This window comes from Argentina silus (genome assembly GCF_951799395.1).
Source record: "Argentina silus genome assembly, chromosome: 11".
Taxonomy (NCBI): Eukaryota; Metazoa; Chordata; class Actinopteri; order Argentiniformes; family Argentinidae; genus Argentina; species Argentina silus.
The window spans coordinates 16,734,751-16,753,881 of record NC_139665.1 but is presented as its reverse complement, the minus strand read 5'-3'; the positions used below and the strand labels follow the sequence as shown (position 1 = coordinate 16,753,881).

Here is a 19,131-nt window from a genome sequence, read left to right as displayed (position 1 = left end):
AATGCATGGGCAAACAACTGGGCTATATTACTCAAGCTATAACCACGAAATCTAGGCTATAGGGCTAAACCAAATATATTATTTGCTTATAACACAATGCATTGTATCAATGTTTTATTTACAATGCATTCCCAAAATATACGTCCATTGTTCTAGCCCGCCTAGTTGGGCGTGGTAAGCCATAAATTGAATGGCCTGTTGTTGAAAGGGGCGGAGACCTCCAATTTAGTACATCCTTGAATGGCAGTCCTCTCAGCGTCAGATTTGAAATTGATTGTAGACTACACGTATCTCTCAAGGTGTTTCTGATTCAACTATAGATTTCAATTTGAAGAAGCCTTTTGTTGATAATATTTGTTCATTGTTTTCAAGTTTGGTAACCAAAAATATGGCAAGAGGAGAAGGAGCTGAGCAATATTCCAACGCGAGTTTATTGAATAAACCAGTCAGTCCAGATGGCATCAAACTAGCCGGGAAGGTAAGTTCAATCATTCATACTTTTATGATAAGTGTAATATAAATGTAATATAGTAAATGTAGCTTTCCGTTATATCGTTTCCAAAATTAAAAACAGGTCGTTTGACGTTTATGAACAGAAGTTCTACAACGTGTGAATTCAGCTGTGGGTTCTCCCTCTGTGGGCGTGTGGGACTGTTGCTAGCTGCCAATTTAATTTCAATCAGTGATTTGAACCATTACTTGAGCTTTATTTCGCTTATTCATTGATTTGTTGGCAGATTTCGTTGTTTGTTTTATTCACGTTTCAAAAAATCATCGCGATCTAGTTATTTCCATTCATTCATTTATGAATTCAAATTAGCCGGGTACATCCATCTAGCAAGCACAATAATATACCGCAATAGCTTGTACTTTGAACATGAAATATTTGATCTTCCAATGATGTAGAAAATATTATGAGAGATTAGCCAGTAACACAATTCATGTGTGGATCTGGATTCGAGTGTACTACAGGCTTTTATTGGGTTGAGTTCTGTCTCGCCGGCTACTAGCTCTGTAGCATCATCAGCCTAGTAAGGCGACGTGGCCAAGAGAGCGGAGCGCATCTGAAGTTTGAATGAGCTGAAGCTCCTATTCCACTGACTGTGTCTGTTATGATATGATTGTTAGCTTGTCTTGCCGTATCAAGAGTAAATACGTCAACGCCCACAGCATTATCAGTAATCATTTGCCGCTTATCAATATTTGATGGGCTGTACAATCCTAGACCGCTCATTACTACAAATCATATTATATTCATAAAACCTGATCGGGGGTTAAAACTCATTCGTTTTTATGGCCCCTGTGATAACCAATCAGCACATCACTCACTTCCACCGAAAATCCCGTGTTACACCACTTCCATTGTAAAGTGTGATCCTGTGTCAACCGCACATTACTTGTATGCACTCAAACTGGTGTAATGGACTTGTGGGGCTTATTTTTGGAGAGGGATTGGGGCCTGTTATCAGATCCTGTTCTGGCAAACTGACGTGGTTCTATTATGAAATGAGGCATCTTTAACATTTAAAACCCGATAGGCAGAAAGGATGTGGATAAATTAAGACACATGTTTGACTCTCTCACGTTCTTGTCTACAGTTGTGTGATCATTAGTCAGTCAGTGGACACTTCTTTACAGTATGTGTGGTTGCAGTTTTAGTGATTTTGCACTGCATCAATTTAACATTGCAATTTATCTGGGAAAAGATGATCGATCATGTATCGATAGGTCTAGCCCTTGATCATGATAGATTTTTCAGAAGCCCTATGTTGCAGTGAGTTGGGTAGACTGTCCTAGATCATGTTTCTGAGAAAATACACCGCAATTGGCGTTAGGGGCGATGTCAAAGATCTTACTCAGCACAATCCCATGGAGAGAGGCTTAACCTCAATACAAAGTAGATTGTTATCTAGCTGGGCCAGTTATTGTGTATTGTCCTTTAGTTTGTACACCGAAGGAGTTTTTCTCTATGGTTAGGCTATCCTACTTCAGCTACTGTAGAGCATTTATCACCTCAACAAAGAATCTGTTGGAGTGTCAACAGTCTAGTTTATAGTTTGGCCAGTCACAATGGCTTGTTTTGTGTCCTCACCTGATCTTATGTTTGACCAAACAACTGGCGCGTCACATGATCTCATTTTAGCGGATGTCCACAACCGCTTGCTGCGATGAACTTGATTTGTGGCATTGGGACATGTGATCTCCAAGCTGTCTTGTTTAGGCAGCAGAAGCCTAGGCCTGATGTATAGGAAACTGCCCAGTCTGAAATAACTGTGCATTCACCAGCTACTGTCACACAGATGTACTGTGCTTGCTTGAATATATGACAGCACATAGAAAGAGTTTCTGCCCAGTTTGAAATCACCTCATGGACTGTGAGCGAGGTGATGTCTCAGATCACACGAGAGACATCGGGTGGTGGCCTAAGGTAGTCCTTTCCATTGGCTAAGAAGAAGGGTGAGAGCGCTTGCCCATTGGCTCAGAAGCTAGCTCTCGCCCTCACCAGGAGGCGTGTGTGACACCCTCATCAGGGGACACTCTGACCCCTCTGTGGACGTTTTGTGTCATACCCTGTCGGTGGCATGAACTGACTTGGCAGAGATTGGTATTGTTGTGGGACAAGTCCCAGTCAACAGCCTGTGGCGATAGACTGGCATACTGCCGAGGAGTGGGTGATTTTCATTACAAAATGAAGTAGGCTAGCTACTGTAGCCTATGTTTCCTAATCCTAGTGCTCAAGCTAAGCTTCCTGGGTGGGTATGCTGGTTCTCTCTTCCAACTGGGTTTCATAATCGTCAGTCCTAGTGGACTGTGGGTTGTTGTCTGTATTGGTCTTGTGCCTGTACTACGTGACGGAGAAGTGAGAACGGGATGAATTGATTTGGGTTTAGGTTTAACAGAGTTGTTAAGAAGTAGAAAAAAAGAACTGGAAGAAGGAGAGAGAGAGCCAGACACCCCTGCTTTGACTCAAGTAAAGGCAGGAGAAAGTGTCAGGGTTCTGCTTTGTATTAGAGTTCAGTAAGCCATGCTAAATACCTCCGATTACCAACATTAAATCGCAGGTCTTAGCCTACAAAAAGCATGCAAATTATACAAATACTGGTGGTGTTACGATAGGCTTGTACAGAACTAGGTTAATACAGAAGTATGTACAGTATGCTCAAGTAATTGACGCAATGTCCTAATATTAGCCTAGATCCCTTAGGCCATGTCTTACAAGGGCTATCAGTATTGGTTGTCCAGACTTCCTTCCTCTTCCCTATTGTTTCCAGTTCAGTTACAGTTGGTCTGTTTTCATCGTCCGGCAACGATGAAGACCACAGTCTGAAACAAATGTCTCCCGTCACGATGGATTTTCCGTCCATTCCAGGTTATTGTGCAGTCAGGTTTATGAATGTGCACATTCCGCAGTTAGCATTATTCCTTTCCTTGTTTTCTAAATGTCAAATGTATATAAATGTCTCTCTTTCTCTCTCTTCTCAGCACGAGCAGAGGAACCGCTTGTCGATATGCAACAAGCTGTGTTATGCCGTTGGAGGAGCACCCTATCAGATCACAGGATGTGCCTTGGGTTTCTTCCTGCAGATCTACTTGTTGGATGTGGCGCAGGTGAGTCAGTGCCCTGGTTCCATTTCTGCCCCATAGCACCTGCCCTTAACCCCCCCCCCCAGCCACTTAACAGCAACCCAAGTGTCAACTGCTGTACCGAAGAACAGCCTGCAGAACACTGGTGCTGTGTGTCCTGTACTGTCCTCTATGTTGTCCTGTGTAGTATGTAGGTTGGTATGTATGTGACCCATCCTGCCCTCCCTCCCTAGCAGGGGAGGCTGGTGGAGGTGTTTGATACCAGTCCTCATTCCATTCCATGCATTACAATGAGCCTGTCCTCTGATTTCTACTTCCACTGATTTCTAGTCAGAGGGCAGACAAACTGTAGGACAGGGTGACTGCCAGTGCACTCCAGCAATGGGGCCATTGTCCTAGAATATCAAGAGGTGGAAATGTTGCTCTTTTTTTCTCTCTCTGTGGGTGCAACTGTATCATCAGAGAGCTTACTGAGGCTTAACCAGAAGAGAGGAGGAGTGGGGGGGGGGGGCACAGGGTGACTGGGGGTAGGTTTAATGGGTTTGGACGTGTATCTTGTTGTCAAGGCCAAGATGGCTGTGTAAGTCCACAGCTTGCCAGGGTTAGCTTTGTTCGGCTGCTCAGATCACTGATTAAGAGTCAATTGGGCGGCACAGCATGGAGCGAAAACACTCCAGTCCCGACTTGAACCGTCACTGCTTCTCTGACTTTCACTTTTTTCATTGCTCGCTCAAAGGATTGAATAGAGGGCTAACAAATGGCAAATGTCTCCTCAACAATCCTTCGCTGCTTGACTGCAATGTTACAATATGCTGCCATTTCACCATTTGTCAAAAGCAAGGGCTACGTGTTATTTAAATAAAGCGGCCCGTAAATTGAAGTTTGATTTGTGTCACTCTTTCGGTTTATTTGAATGTTTGGCCAACAGCATTTGAGTGTCACCTCTCTTGAAAAGTGATAGGAGTGATAGCTCTCCAAACTTGTGCCATAGTGCACCACAAGACGTGTGTGTGTGTACTTACACATACATACTGTCACTAAATGAAATGGATTGTGGAAAATACTAAAGCTTACAGGACATACTGGTTCCTCTAGTATACCAGAAGATCACTCCATGTGTTGAACTTGACTGTATATTCTGTAGAATTAGCCTAGTTCCTCTCTAGTCCGATCCTATTTCCTCCTAGTAGTCTGACCCCTTATATTGACTCCTTTATTCAGTAGCATTTAGCCTGCCTCCCCCAGTTACAATGAAAGTTAAGTGCCATATTTCACAAAATGTGATCAATGAGTTGGCCATCCAGTTAACTTTGATCAACCAATAGAGATGACTTGTGATTCAGCCCTCCTCTGCCAGTTCTAACAGTTGTTTGTCCCTCAGCTGGACCCGTTCTATGCATCCATCATCCTGTTTGTGGGCCGGGCCTGGGACGCTGTGACGGACCCTACGGTGGGCTTCCTGGTCTCCCGCAGCCCCTGGACTCGCTTTGGACGCATGGTGCCCTGGTAGGTCCACTCAATGGATTCTGATGTTTGTGTCTAATAATCAATGTTTGACTAGTTCGATATTCACATGTTGAGGTAGTTCCATGGACCTAGATTAAGGCCTATAAATGTTTATAAAGCACTTTGAATGAAGACTCTGGGTCAATGCATCCACTGGTACTGCCAAGTAGATTGAAGTCAAGGAAAAGAGAGGGAGATGAGTATTGGGAGTAATAGTCATGTGTGGTTCTTCCCCACTCCCAGTGCTGCAGGCTCGGTTTAGGCTGGTCTGTGGAGTGAAACTACACTGGGTCGATGAGTGAGTCAGATCCCTCTCACGTTCGGTGGTGTGACATCCAACATCTTATTTAAAACATCCTAGAGATGAGAGGGTTGTGACTGTGTGTCTGTGGTTTTTTGGGGGTGGGGTCTTGATGGTGTGACTGCATGTATTTGCATTCAAATTGCACATCTTTGGGAGGGTTACTTCAGTTCATGCTGATGTAATTCTCACTCCACTGCTCTCAGTACCATGTCATCTCTCTCTCATGCACACACACAAACACACACACAACAAGATTTCCATACTGCCTTCTATAGAAAATTTGATTATTGAGTCACAAAATTCCAGGATCTAAGAAAAATACCGAAACAACAATTGGCTTCTTTATGAGTCTCGGTTATTAATCAAGAAAATACTGAGGGTCTGAGTCTCCCACAGGGTTCCTGGCATGGTCTTGGTAAATATGACTCCAAGCTGCTAGCTAGCCCGTTTTACACAGTGATCACACATACCTCACCAGTTTGTTTATGTATTTTTCACCTCCCATCTTTTTTAAACACATTTTTTTGTTTTTTTCACCACCACTGGGACAGAAAAATTAACCATCTTCAGAAGAATGAACCTCAACCTATTTTTGACCCGGTTGATAGGATCATGGGTCATTTTCAGATAGACAGGCACACAGACAGACCGACCGACCGTCCATGGAATGATTGTGTGTTTGTATGTATTGGGTGGTGATCTCTGTTTACTGATGCAGCAAATGATTTGTAGTTAAGCTCCTTGACTCTGGTAGAACAACCCGTCCTCTCTGATCTAACCTTCCATCTATCCACTACATTTCTATAACATCTCTTACCAGGGCTCTTCACTACTGTTTATTGAACATGCTCCCGGTTCTCGCCTTCTCCAGAACACAGTCTCAGTCTCTGACCCTCGTCCACTCTCCTCTAGATGTCCTCTCAGATGGGGCTGGGGGGGGGGGTCGGGGGGTTTCAATGGCTCCCTATGTGAGATGGGTACAGTGCAGTCTGTAAGGGGCTACTGCTGGTTATGTAAGTGACTGCTGGTCTGCCTCACAGAGGCTGTTTCAGAGACGCCAGGCGCCCCTCACTAGCTGCTAATTGGAAACCGAAGGTGCCTTGTCCAGGCAGAAGGAAAGGGGGGGATGGAGGAAGGGCGAGAGTAGGGTGAGGGGGGATGGGGGTCGATGATGAATGCACTCCTAATGCTGACTAGACGCCACCAGTGTCGGTTGAAGAGGGTAAGAGAGAGGGAGGGGGGGAAGAGTGACTTATGTGTCTACTTTGAATGCCAGAATTAAAGGTAACCCTCAATGGTTGAGGGCAGTCCACCATGTAGAGGTAGCTGATCTAGCCAAGCTAGTCAATAAAGGCAAATGGAAAAAAATATTTCAATTAAAGATCTGTGGCACAGAGGGTCTTGTTCTTTTGAGGCACCATGCACCCATTGTGCGATGTGGGGTGGCATTTGTCTGGTAAAAATGTTTCACAGGGAGGCTGGAATGTCCCCCTTTGCCTCCTCATGACTGTGGGGAGGGGGATGGAGAGGGAGTGACACCAGGCCTGGAGGACCCAGCTGGTTGTGGCATGATGAGTTCCTTTAGTTCTGCTCCCCGTGGGGCAATTAAAGAGAGCGCGCACCTGAATAATTGATTCCAATCCCTGTAGAATTTCTGTGGAACTCTGGATTCCAGAGAAATGCCTTTTGACAGATGTTTTGGTTTTCTTTCCAGTCACAGTGTTGTCTGTGGTAGATTTGAAATTGTGAGGTAGACAAATGGGTTTTCTGACATGGGTTTTCAGAATACAGTCCAAAATTCCCTTGTTTTGTTTTCGAGTTAAGATCCTTTTTTTTCTGAGCGAGAGAGAGAAATGACTGTCAACTGAAAGCCCTTTCATAGAGAACAAGCCAAGAAACCCACATGAGCTCCAGATGATATTGAATCTCACAATCACCTCATGGTCAGACAAAACAAAGATATCATCATTGTGGAGTTTGGGGAGAATTGGGTTGGGTATTACAAAGCTTTATCTTATATCTGTTGTCTGAAACCCCATCATCGACTACTCGGTTCCTCTAAAATGAGAGGGACGTGTGGAGCCTGGGGGCAGGGAGGAGGAAGCGAGGCAGAGCCCTCTCTTCAAAGTGTGTTTGGAGGGGGGAGGGGTGCAGAGAGAGAGGGGGACCTTTTTATTGGTTCAACCCAGAACACACCACCTGCCTCAGCCAATGGGAGGCAGCTGTGTGATTCCCATGGAATTTAAAGGGTGGTTCAAGAATGAGGGGAGGTTACTGCAGTTCAAGAAATGTGGAGTGGTGAGATGGGGAGGCTCGAGCATGTCAATGAGCTACACTGTTGCTGCAGCTTCCGTTCGAGGCCAAACAGTTTCGCTTGGGGTTTCTAGATTTTTTAGTTTTTTTTCTAGTTTTTAGTGGATTATTATTTTCGTTTTTTTTGTGGGGGTTTTACCTCGGTGTATTGATGTGGCTCTTCATTCCTGTACAAATGAACGGGCTTCAAGCCAATGTGTTGTGTTAGACTCGTAACAAAGTAGCGTAACAAACACTGCTGTGTCAAAAAATTACTGGCAGCTCTAACTAGGATTACCCGTTCAGTCCTCATAAGCCATGTTTCCACCCATCTCGCCAGCAAGATGTTCAGGTTGTGTTTCAATAGAAAGTATTTGACATTTAACAGGGACTCCCAATTATTACATAATGAATATTCACTGAATAGGTAAGAAGAGCAGGTTTAAAGCTGAAATGTTAGCAATGTGTGAGGATGTTATTATACAAGTGTTCGCCCACATGGCAGCTGTATGTATGTATGTATGTATGTATACATACAAAAGCTAGGTCAAAATGGCTGCCAGACTGCACAGCTCTTATCATTATCGAAGGCCATAAAAAGCCTTATCCTAGCACTGCTTTTATAGTGTCCACTTCCTCTGCACCACTCTGTTGCTACACGTCACGCTGTACTCTAAACGTTGTCAGTTTAACTCTCACTCGGTCAGCTCTGCTATTTTAGAAGACCCTGTCATTTGAGACTTGTATAGACAGTGTCTGTGCCATATGCTTCTGGCTATGAGTGTGGGGTGCATGGTCTCACATGCATGCAGTGTGAGTCTGGCTTTGCACAGCAGTCTGCTTTAAAAGATCCACATCAGGTGAGGGTCTATTTGGAGACGTGTGGCTGGGGCACAGGGACTGGCTGCATATAGGACCTTTGCTTTCTGCCCCCTGCTTTTTCATCAAACTTTGACTTTTGAATGTCTGTTTGCCAGTGACACGACAGGAGGCAAATATAAAAAATGGTTCAAAGTCTGAGTGCCACATAAGTTTTGGCAGATGGTCTGTAACCACTTGCTCAATTCAGACCATGTCTTGGCAGGCTGTCTAGCCTAGCCTAAGCCTACTGGCAATGATGGGTCAAAAGTTTAAAGTCAATAAATAAACCTTCATTGGAATCAGAAATACAAGAGGCCTATTATTCCCACAGTTAAGTCAGCCATTAGGCATAGCAGACAGACATGGGTTGATGTCTTTTTGTTTTGAGATGTGGCACAGAGGAAGAAGCTGAACTCTGGAGGCATGTCAGTACACACACTCACACTCTCACACATTAATTCATTTATTCATTCATTCCTGAGGTGTCGGTCACACCTTTGATGGAGTCTCAACTAACTGGGTGAACAGAGAGTTGAGGGATGTGTCATAGTTTAATTATTAGTTTTATACATTGCCATGCCAATGCCCTGACTGGATTGTTGCCGTGTACCCTGCGTCTCTGTTGCTCGGTGATGGGATTAGGTTACACATGGCGTGTTGGGGCAGGCTTGTGATGTCATTGCCTCATTTCCTATGTGATAAGAAGCTAGATCATTGGCATCATATCCTCCTCAACCAATAACAGGGTGCTGTGAGTCTGTTTCCCGTTCCGGAAACCTGACTGCATTACATCCTTCCTATGGGTGAACACACAGGACACGTGTATGCACACAGACACACACCCACCCCACATTCTGCTCCTATTGGAGAGTGTTCATCAGGCCACAGGAAGAGAACAGGCAGTGTATGCACACACACACTCACCCCACATTCTCCTCCTATTGGGAGAGTGTTCATCAGGCCACAGGAAGAGGACAGGCATTCCCAGCATTCTACAGCTTTTCCCATAACTCAGGGATGACATAATGGCTCCACTTTACTGTATGACTACCAAGGGGTGGGATGTACACGTATGAGGAAGTGATGGAGAGTTTCTATGGGGGTTCGGGGGCTCAAGGAAAATAAGAGAATGGTATCTTCTTACACTAGAGTGACTACAGAGTCCTCTTACCATGTAGCAAATCCTGACACACACACCCCCCCCTATCACGCCACTGAAAAATCTTCACACAACTTGTGACATGCATCCTGCACAATAAGGGAACGCTTTGTTCATTGGAAGCTGTTTGCCAAGTAAGCTGTAAAAACAGCATTCCCCAATCCTGTACAGGGAAAGATGAGGACATTCTCGGACAGCCACAGCCGGATCCAAATATATCCTGGACATCTATCTGTATCTTCCTCCCAACTGTTGGGTTCCCAGAATGGCATGTGCATCCTTTTCTCCAGACTCCATCATCACTTGGCCTCATCGCGTCATCAGTGACTCGATGAACACAGTGAAATGTCGCTTAGTGAAAATAGCTGAGCCATAGTTTCACTGAGTGAATTATGATGTAATGACCGTGCCCTCTCAACACAGACAGTGTGGTCATTGTTCTAAGCGTCATACGCCAGAGTACCGTCATGTTTTCAACATCCGACCTCTCTCTCTCTTTTTTGTTTAGGATCCTGTTCTCTACCCCTCTGGCCGTCTTGTGCTACTTCCTCATCTGGTGCGTGCCTCCGTTTGAGAATGGGAAGGTCATCTGGTACCTGGTCTTCTACTGCCTCTTCCAGACCATGCAGACAGTGAGTCACATCTGTTCATTACTGTCCCAAAAGCTCCCACTTGTTTTTCAGAGCTGAATGACAGTTTAATTTCACCCAAAAATGATATATTCACATTATAGTCACTAAACTGACAGAAATTCGGGTGGGAAGGTAAAAGAGATGCTTTAAAAAAATAATAATAATAATAATATATATATATATATATATATATATATATATATATATATATATATATATATATATATATATATATATATATATATATATATATATATATATATTTTGTGATGTTATTGCCCATAACAGCAAGTACGCATATTCAATTTCCATCAAAAACTCAAGTGCATTAATTGCAGTTAAAACGTATATGGTCGTATGCTCATCGTGTCCCCCTCTCTCCCCCAGTGCTTCCATGTGCCTTACTCTGCTCTCACCATGTTCATCAGCTCTGAGCAGAAGGAGAGAGACTCTGCCACTGCATACAGTAAGTCCCAACCACACCACAAGCAGCGTACTGCTACGTATGAAGTGGTGTATTAGCCACGCCAGCTAAAAAGTATGCTAGTGTTAGGATACATTCCATAAAAGTTTGAGAGAATTAATCTTTAGTTTTTTTCTTGATCTTGATGTATGTACCATGTTTTTCCATCCTTTGTGACAATTGAACAATGCTCATTTGGTTAATTTTAATTGAATGTGCTTCACCTCTCGCCCAATCAGGGATGACAGTGGAGGTAATGGGCACTGTGATTGGTACAGCCATCCAGGGTCAGATTGTGGGTATGGCGAATGCACCATGCATCCCTGCGCCCGACAGTCTTAACTCCTCCTCCGTGCTTCTCGGACCTGACGTCAACATCACCCAACCAGTCATCTCCCTGGATGACACGGTAGAGACACACACTATTTTATCCAAATAAAGGCCTCACTCATTTCTAACTATAATTAAGCTCACCATGACTGAAATACTAGCAATATGAAACCATTTCTGCACCAAATGTATTACAGATAACATTAAACACAAGATGGATAGTGTCTGCATTATCAGGTAGTCTCTGCCTTATCGTGTACACTAACCCTGATTCCTCCTCCCTTTTAATAGAAAAATGCCTACATGATCGCCTCAGGTGTGATCTGTGCCATGTACGTCCTCTGTGCCATCGTGCTCTTCTTGGGAGTGAGGGAGAAGAAAGGTAAGAGAAGGAACCACCCCCCCACCTCCAAAATCACCATATAATTGAATCAGTCCAATGATCACATGAGTATTTCATCTACATCCTTATATGGTCTTATATAGAGCTCTGCCTACGACGATAGAAGTTCCACATAGCCCCATTGGGGGGGGAACACACACACACGCACTTGTGATACACATGTTGAGATCTCATAGTGGTCTGATGTTGACGTAGTACACTGTCACTAGTGAACCCTCATGAACCTCTGGGCGAACGAGCTGTGACTGTGGTGGCTTAGTGGTCAGAATGAAGTCTCATGACAGTAGGGGAGTTTCTCAGATGAGTTCGACCTCAGGACGACCCCGTCAAAGGCTAGATTATGTGAAGTGCGAATAAGCAAGTTGAATGTGTTTTGAGTTTATTTATCTAGTTTAAAAGATTTGGATTTCATTTTATTTTGCCATTGATGTATTTTCTTCATCTGATCTCTCTTCTTTTTCTCTCTCCCTCACCTTTTTTTTCTTCCAGAATCCTGTCGTCCGAGGTCAGAGCCCATGTCCTTCTTCCAGGGAATAAGGATGGTGATGGGGCATGGACCATATGCCAAACTTGTCATGGGTTTCCTTTTCACCTCTCTGGCATTCATGGTGAGTGCACACACACACACACCCACACCAAAGTGTATATGTCATTAATTGCCCAAGATGCCCACATGGTGGATACCACTGGGCACGTTCTACCTCTCCATCAGAGTGTGTGTGTATTCTGCATGTTTATGTTTGTGGTTTCTGGGTTAAGCTGCACCTCGTGTTAAAGTTTTGAGTCTCCCACCAGCGTGCTTTCTTAGAGCCACAGTATGCCGTGTGTGTGTCTCCCAGTCTCCAACCAGTGTGCTTTCTTAGAGTGTGTGTGTGGTTTAACTAAACCTCTCTGTTTTTTGCCCCCTTCTCTCTCTGCAGCTCCTGGAGGGAAACTTTGCCCTGTTTTGCAGCTACACACTGGGCTTCAGAAACGACTTCCAGAACATTCTACTGGTCATCATGGTGAGCGCACACACACACACACATAGCCATGGTACTTTTCATACAGCTAGAAACGTTTCCCACATAATTCACATACTGTACAATTGTAACTTTGACAGGCCATCCTAGAGAAGGTCAGGCGATTTGCTTGAGTCTGAGCACAAAAGACTGGTCTCCCTGTCGAAGCATAAATTCTGCCCTCATAGCCCGGTCTGTCCACAGTGAGAGGTTATGTCCTCATTACTGTGATCTGTGTTCGGTCTGAATGCCAGCCCATTCCCACAGGCATTGGTGAGCCCTGTAAAAAAGCCTCAGGGCTATGCAGGGGCAATGGGAAGATGACTAGTTACTGTACTCTTATGGGAAATGTGCTTCTGATTTCCCTCCTTCATCTCACCTCTTCATCCTCTTGATACCAGAGAATGTCAAAACCTCCCTGTTAATACCTTGAATCCTGATAGGAATGTAGTTCATTAGAGAGTGTCTTTAGTCTTGGGGCATGGTTTACAGTAGAGGGCAGCTGTAGGCGATGAGAACTGGCCGCAGTCGTTGAGTTTGAAGAGATTACGCTCGATCCGTTGCTTTATGTTGGGGATTAGACCCAGAGGAATGACCTTTTTGTGTTAGAGTTATGGTTTCTTTGACTTAATTCACTAAGTCTGTCAGAAGCCCAGACCCAGACAAAGTCACCCCTGGTATGTCAATGCGCCTCAGGGTAGAAGCTTCCCATTAGGCACAGATGTAGAACCAGCATGCCCTAACCCAAACCTTCACCTTAACCATCAGGGAGCGAAACCCAAAACTGGCCTTAGATCAGTGTGGAGTGCCTTCTGCCATGAATGTAAGGTCAAGGTTGTGAACAGTAGCCATAGTTGTTGTTATTACAGTGCATCAGATAATCAAGGGTAACTGGATAGGGTTGCCAGATTGGAGGGAGAGGAGGGACAAGCAAGACATTGTCTGAGAGCAGTGGGGAGTTAATCAAATGGCAACAAACAAAAGCACCCTGTCTGCTCTTGTTGTTCTTGTGTAGCGCACTGTCTTGCACTTTGAAGTACATTGCTCGCTTGTGTTTTTCCTGTCTTGTGGTTAAGCTTGCTTTTTATGTTAGTGGGAGTTTTTGCCTGTGATGTTGTCTTATGATGTTTTATGGAGGTCAAGTTTACAGGCAGTGGGTTTAAAGTTGATGGGATAGGCCGTTGCTGATTATGCCTTGATAGTAGTGGTATTGATGGGAAGCAAAGTAGGCATTATGAAGGTGCTTTGATGCAATTCAGAGAAGGAGAGACACAGACGCACAAAGACTAGATGCACCAGAAATGTATCTCACGTTGACTCAGCCAGAGCAGGGTTGACTCACGCATTGACTCTGAGCAGGGTTAGAGGAATGCAGCTCTTTGCTTATCATTTCATCTGCATCCAGGTGTTCTGGAAATCTACTGGTGCCCATAGGTCAATGTTATCTTTACCCTTTTATTTGCTCAACCATGAGAGGCCAGAGGTCAAAGCCACACCTCCTGCAGGGTTAGATAATGTTTTTGGAAGGGCTTTACAATTCCTCATTGTCCACTTCCCCAATATGTTGAGGTGAATGAGGGGGTTATCTATTTCCCCCTCACTGCATAAGGAAGACTGGTGAATCCTATCTGGAAACCAGAAGTGTTAGACAATGTCCTTTTCTCCTTTCAAGCCTGCTGCTACATGATGCATTTAAAACACTTTTTAGATTTCTTTAAACTTTTGTATTTATCCTACAGGTTGTTTAGCAAATGTTTTTGAGACTTTCACCCAGGCTCAAGCCAAGGTCAAAGCCAAAAACATGGCAACAAAATGGTTTCAACTGTTCCCACAAGTCTTTTTACTAAACCACATAATATTTCTTATCTCCAGCTGGCTGCTTCTCTCACCATTCCATTCTGGCAGTGGTTCCTCACCCGGTTCGGGAAGAAGAGCGCCGTCTACATTGGAACCTCGGTAAGGCTCTCCATATGACAGCTGCTTTATTTGCAGCGTTCTAAAAGTTTTACCACACTATGAAACCCCATAGCGACCTTGTTCTCTATCACCACCCTCTGGCTGGTATGTTAATTGCACTTGAGTAGAATACCCTTTGTATGGTGGTGGGGATGATGATGATGATGGCTAATGTGTGTGTGTGTGTGTTCTCTGTCCTCAGTCTGTTATCCCCTTCATGATCCTGGTGGTGTGTGTGGAGAGTAACCTGATTGTGACCTACATCGTCTCCTTCGCTGCTGGGGTCGGGGTAGCAGCAGCCTTCCTCCTGCCCTGGTCAGTACTCTGACACACGCTGTCCTTGTCTTCCGCGCTCTCACTCTCAGCCGTGTGTGTGTGTGTGAACATCACTGACCCTGTGTGTATACCTCTGGTCTGCAGGTCCATGCTCCCAGACGTGGTGGATGATTTCAAGGTTCAGAACCCAGACTCTCATGGACACGAGGCCATCTTCTACTCCTTCTATGTCTTCTTCACCAAGTTCGCCTCTGGAGTTTCCCTGGGCATCTCTACTCTCAGTCTAGAGTAAGTTTGCAGAGCACACACAGACACACACACGTAGTTCCCACCTTAATGTGCCTAATCGCATTTGATAGCGAAGTCAGGCGGACTGACACTATCCCTACACACAGAGAGTAACAAAAGGCAGAGTCTGAGGTTAAGCCAAATCTCACAGCCGGCAAATCCCAGTTCAAAGCATGGGATTCCTGTACTCTCATCTGATTAATTACAGTATGGCTGTCAGGTGTGTGTGTCTCACATGAATCGCTTTGATCGGTCATGCAATCAGATGATTATGAACAAACAGCTTCTTCTAAAGATCTCTCATGTTTGGGATTATTTTGTTACTTTTCAAGATATTTGTTTTGAGATTTTGCCAATAAAACATATCCTATGGATGTAATTTCTATTCTGTCCATGCATTGGCAGCAATAAAAGCCAGTTGAAATTCTAACTGTTCTTTTCCTCTGTAGTTTTGCAGGGTATATGACTCGGGGCTGCTCCCAGCCGGCGGCGGTGGATTTAACCCTGAAGGTGCTGGTTTCCGCGGCACCCATTGCGCTCATCCTTGTTGGCCTGCTCATATTCCGCTCTTATCCAATCGATGAGGAGAGAAGACAGGGCAACCGCAAACTGCTGCAGGAGCAACGGTAAGGCTAGCATGTCTGACTGGGCACTTTAGGGTTATTTTTTAATTTTTTTGGGGCGGGGGGGGGGGGGGTGGTTAGGGTTATTTGTGAATGACGGTTACTCAAATGTTCTTTCTGTGCTCTGTTGCCAGTAGTGTGTTGAATATGTTGTTTGCAGCCTGTTTTCCCCAATCTAACCTGGTTTGTGTTCTGTTCTTGCAGAGATAACGAGGCCGACTCAGAAACAGACTCCACAGAACTGGTCAACGTAGCGTAGATTCGAGAACCTGACGGACCAATCGGGGGGGGGGGGCAGATGGCTGTTTGCACTGGGAGGGACCAATGGAAGCTGAGCCTATCGTACTGTGGAGAAACTGCTCCATCCAATCAATCTGCTGCTCCTCGTCTCCAGGCCTAGGACGATGACCGTTGTCAATGGTTACAGTTGACAACATTCTCAACATGCAACAACCATGGAAAGCCCTTCCTGATTTATGTCCTGTCCACAGTCACAACAAACTTTCCAAGCGAAGTCACCCATTCTTTGTTGTTTTATGGCATATTTGAGAATAACACCCTAGTCTCTAGAGCCATTAATTTGGTCAGAACCAGATGGTGCACTACAGTTTATGGGGGAACAGGGTGTCGTTTGAGACTGAGACTTTTTTGTTCTCCATGAAAGTTGCACAAATCCTTGAAATGTGATGTGCTCAGTACCTGTTTGGTGGTGTGGCTAATGTTGGTGCTACTTGCAGTACTTGAATGGAACAGTTTGTGTCCCATATAGAAACCATATCATAGGTAAACTTGAAAATCTCATGACACTAAATGCTGCACTAAAACGTTTCTACACCCTTCCATTGTTGGAGTGTCATGAAGTAGACTGGCCCTCTTTTCTAGGGTGAAAGACCATCATGAACGACTTAAACTCTAGTTTTTGTTTGTTTTCTACCACTTAAAAAAAAAAAGAAAAAAAAAGACAATACATTTGATGCATTTTGATTAGAATGTTTATACAACAAACAACCTTAGAGGTTTAGGTTAGGTACTCTACTTTAGTACTGTCTAACCTTTGGGGAAAATATACCATCAGTTGCCTCAGATTCATCAGTTGAAAGACTTATTCTATTTTTGAACAGAGCAAAGTCACTCAAGCTTGTATTTTTTTTTTTATATACATATATATATAACACATCCACCATTGTATCATTCAGTTCTCCTGAGAGAGCTTGTTGATGTCTCTCGTGTTCAAATGAAGTGAGTTCTCTTCCATGGTTTTCTTTTACAAGTTGTGTTCATACATAGTTTACTGAAACCAACCACCTCCCCTCCTTGGTTTGGGCAGAAGAGATTTTATCCCAACTGTAAGGTATATAGGCTACTATACTGTCGGTAAACACTGTGCTTCTAGAGACTTGTTCTTAGTTCCTCAGCATTACAATAAAACCACTATAGAGGCATAACTGTTAACCAAGCTATTTTGCACAGTCAAATACACCTATCGTTTATCTATAGCATAGTTACTAAAGACCATAGAAAGGGTATTTTCTTTCTTACAACTAGTCATTGACTTCATGTGGGGCAAAACCATAACTACAGCTGGTACTAATCTAGTAACACATGCATCAATATTTAAATATTTATTTGTTTTGATTTTAGTATTTGAGTTCATGTTTGCAGAAATGTCACGCTTCTTGCTATATTTATCCTATTTAAGGAAAGACTTATAAGGTTGTTGTTCCAACTGAAAATAAGTATGTATGTAATCAATCAAGACTAATGTGAAAAAAGTGTATTTGTGAGTGGATGGAAGCCCAAACTTTAACTGGACAGTCAACTTTGAAGTGGTAATTTGGTCTCGTCTTTTAATGCCTTCAGCTACTGTTTTGCCCCATAAATGTTCAGAAAAGGGAAGCACAAAATTGTCAAAGTATTGGAGGATGGGGGAAGCCTGTACTCGTCTCCCTGTGTGTTTGTATTGTATTTAAAGTGTCAAATGGGAAGTCATTTGAAACTGATGTAGTGAAATACAATGCTATGTCCTTCATCTTGGATAACCCTAACCCAGAAAAAATATCATATTGCATTTCATATTCTTACCAGGTATGGAATATATTAATATAAAATGGCATATGTTATACATATAGTTATATATGATGATGCATATTGATCAGACATGGGGGGGGGGGGGTTAATCGGCTAAAATGTATGATATTAGAAATATCTAATCTTAGTTTCCTCTCAACGATAATGTCTCAAGTGGTAGATATTTCCTAAAGAAGAGACCAATGCCAACATTTTAATAACAGACATTTCTGCTTGATAACCCTCATACTGTACAATGGGAAAGTGAATTTTTCTTCTTTCAGTTTCTTTTGAAAGGCTTTGGAGACCTTCCCTCCTGACTGAGGCAGTAGCCAGCATTTGAGCTTTGATTCAATGGGAATATCTCTCACAGACCTTGTATACACACCACCTGTTTATATGTATATATTGTATGTAAACTTGTAAATGTCTTTGATATTTGTCGCAGGAAGTGATGTGAACTGTACATTGATGAAGATGAAAAAAATGTTAAGGTGTTAGAGATGAAAGAAAAAAAAATGAGATTGTTAATAAATACTTATACTGTATTATTGTGCTACGTTTGTCAGAGTTAATTATTTGGGAATAATCTTGTACTCATTAACTTGACATGAGACACAGCGCTGTCACAGCAATGTGCAGCAGTACACCGTCACCTCAATGAACCATTAGAGCACTACTAAGATTGACATCCTTATGTTAGTTTACTGGCTGATTCATTTAAATTGAAGATGACTGAGATTATATGATGTACATACAGTATCAGCTAAAAGCATGTTAACCAGAAACTATAAATTTCAAGCCACTGCTAAGGCATACCCAAGATGTTACTTTATTCACTGCAGATCATGCAAAGTTGGTATGTATTGTATGAGTTTCCAATCAGTCATCATTGCCAGTTTGTAGTATATGATCCACTCTTACATACTGAATAAGTATGTAGTGTGGCGCCCGGCCCGTGCCTAAGCCCATGCGCGAGTGTGGGACGGTGGTAAATGGAGTATATATCTCGCCTCGCTTTGTCTCTGCTGTTTCTGCTGTCCCTCTCTTGCCCCGTGTTGTCTTTGGCAGGACCATGTATGGAGTTCCTACGCCCCAAGGGGCCACAGCTGCAACCCGTGGAGATAATCACCGTATGCCCATACATGGAGTTCCTGCCCATCAAGGCACAGGTGAAGGGCATCAGCAGGAGCAGCAGAGACGGTACAAAAGTAGCCCACGGAGCACCCAGTGGGGAGGAGTTGCTACGGCGAACCTAGGAGCAGTTGATGAGAGAGAGAATAAGCCAAGTCACCATTGTCCAGTGTATGACCCCTGACCATAGGAGAGCCCGCTACGTTGCCAAACTTCGCCTGTCTGACTACCCCGCTGCCGCCCCGACCTGG

The 19,131-nt window shown here is 43.8% G+C and overlaps 1 protein-coding gene across 1 annotated transcript; it reads left to right on the top strand.

Annotated features, from left to right (window-relative positions):
• Positions 1–282: 282 nt before the first annotated feature.
• Positions 283–18,302, top strand: mfsd2ab (MFSD2 lysolipid transporter A, lysophospholipid b). The gene is made up of 14 exons (XM_083680000.1): positions 283–478; positions 3,484–3,609; positions 4,967–5,091; positions 10,216–10,339; positions 10,727–10,805; positions 11,042–11,211; positions 11,424–11,514; positions 12,025–12,143; positions 12,456–12,539; positions 14,409–14,492; positions 14,695–14,807; positions 14,913–15,056; positions 15,506–15,682; positions 15,884–18,302. Exons 1-14 carry the CDS (start codon positions 389–391, stop codon positions 15,936–15,938), a joined length of 1,581 nt encoding a protein of 526 aa, XP_083536126.1. The 5' UTR covers positions 283–388; the 3' UTR covers positions 15,939–18,302.
• The last annotated feature ends 829 nt before the right edge of the window (positions 18,303–19,131 follow it).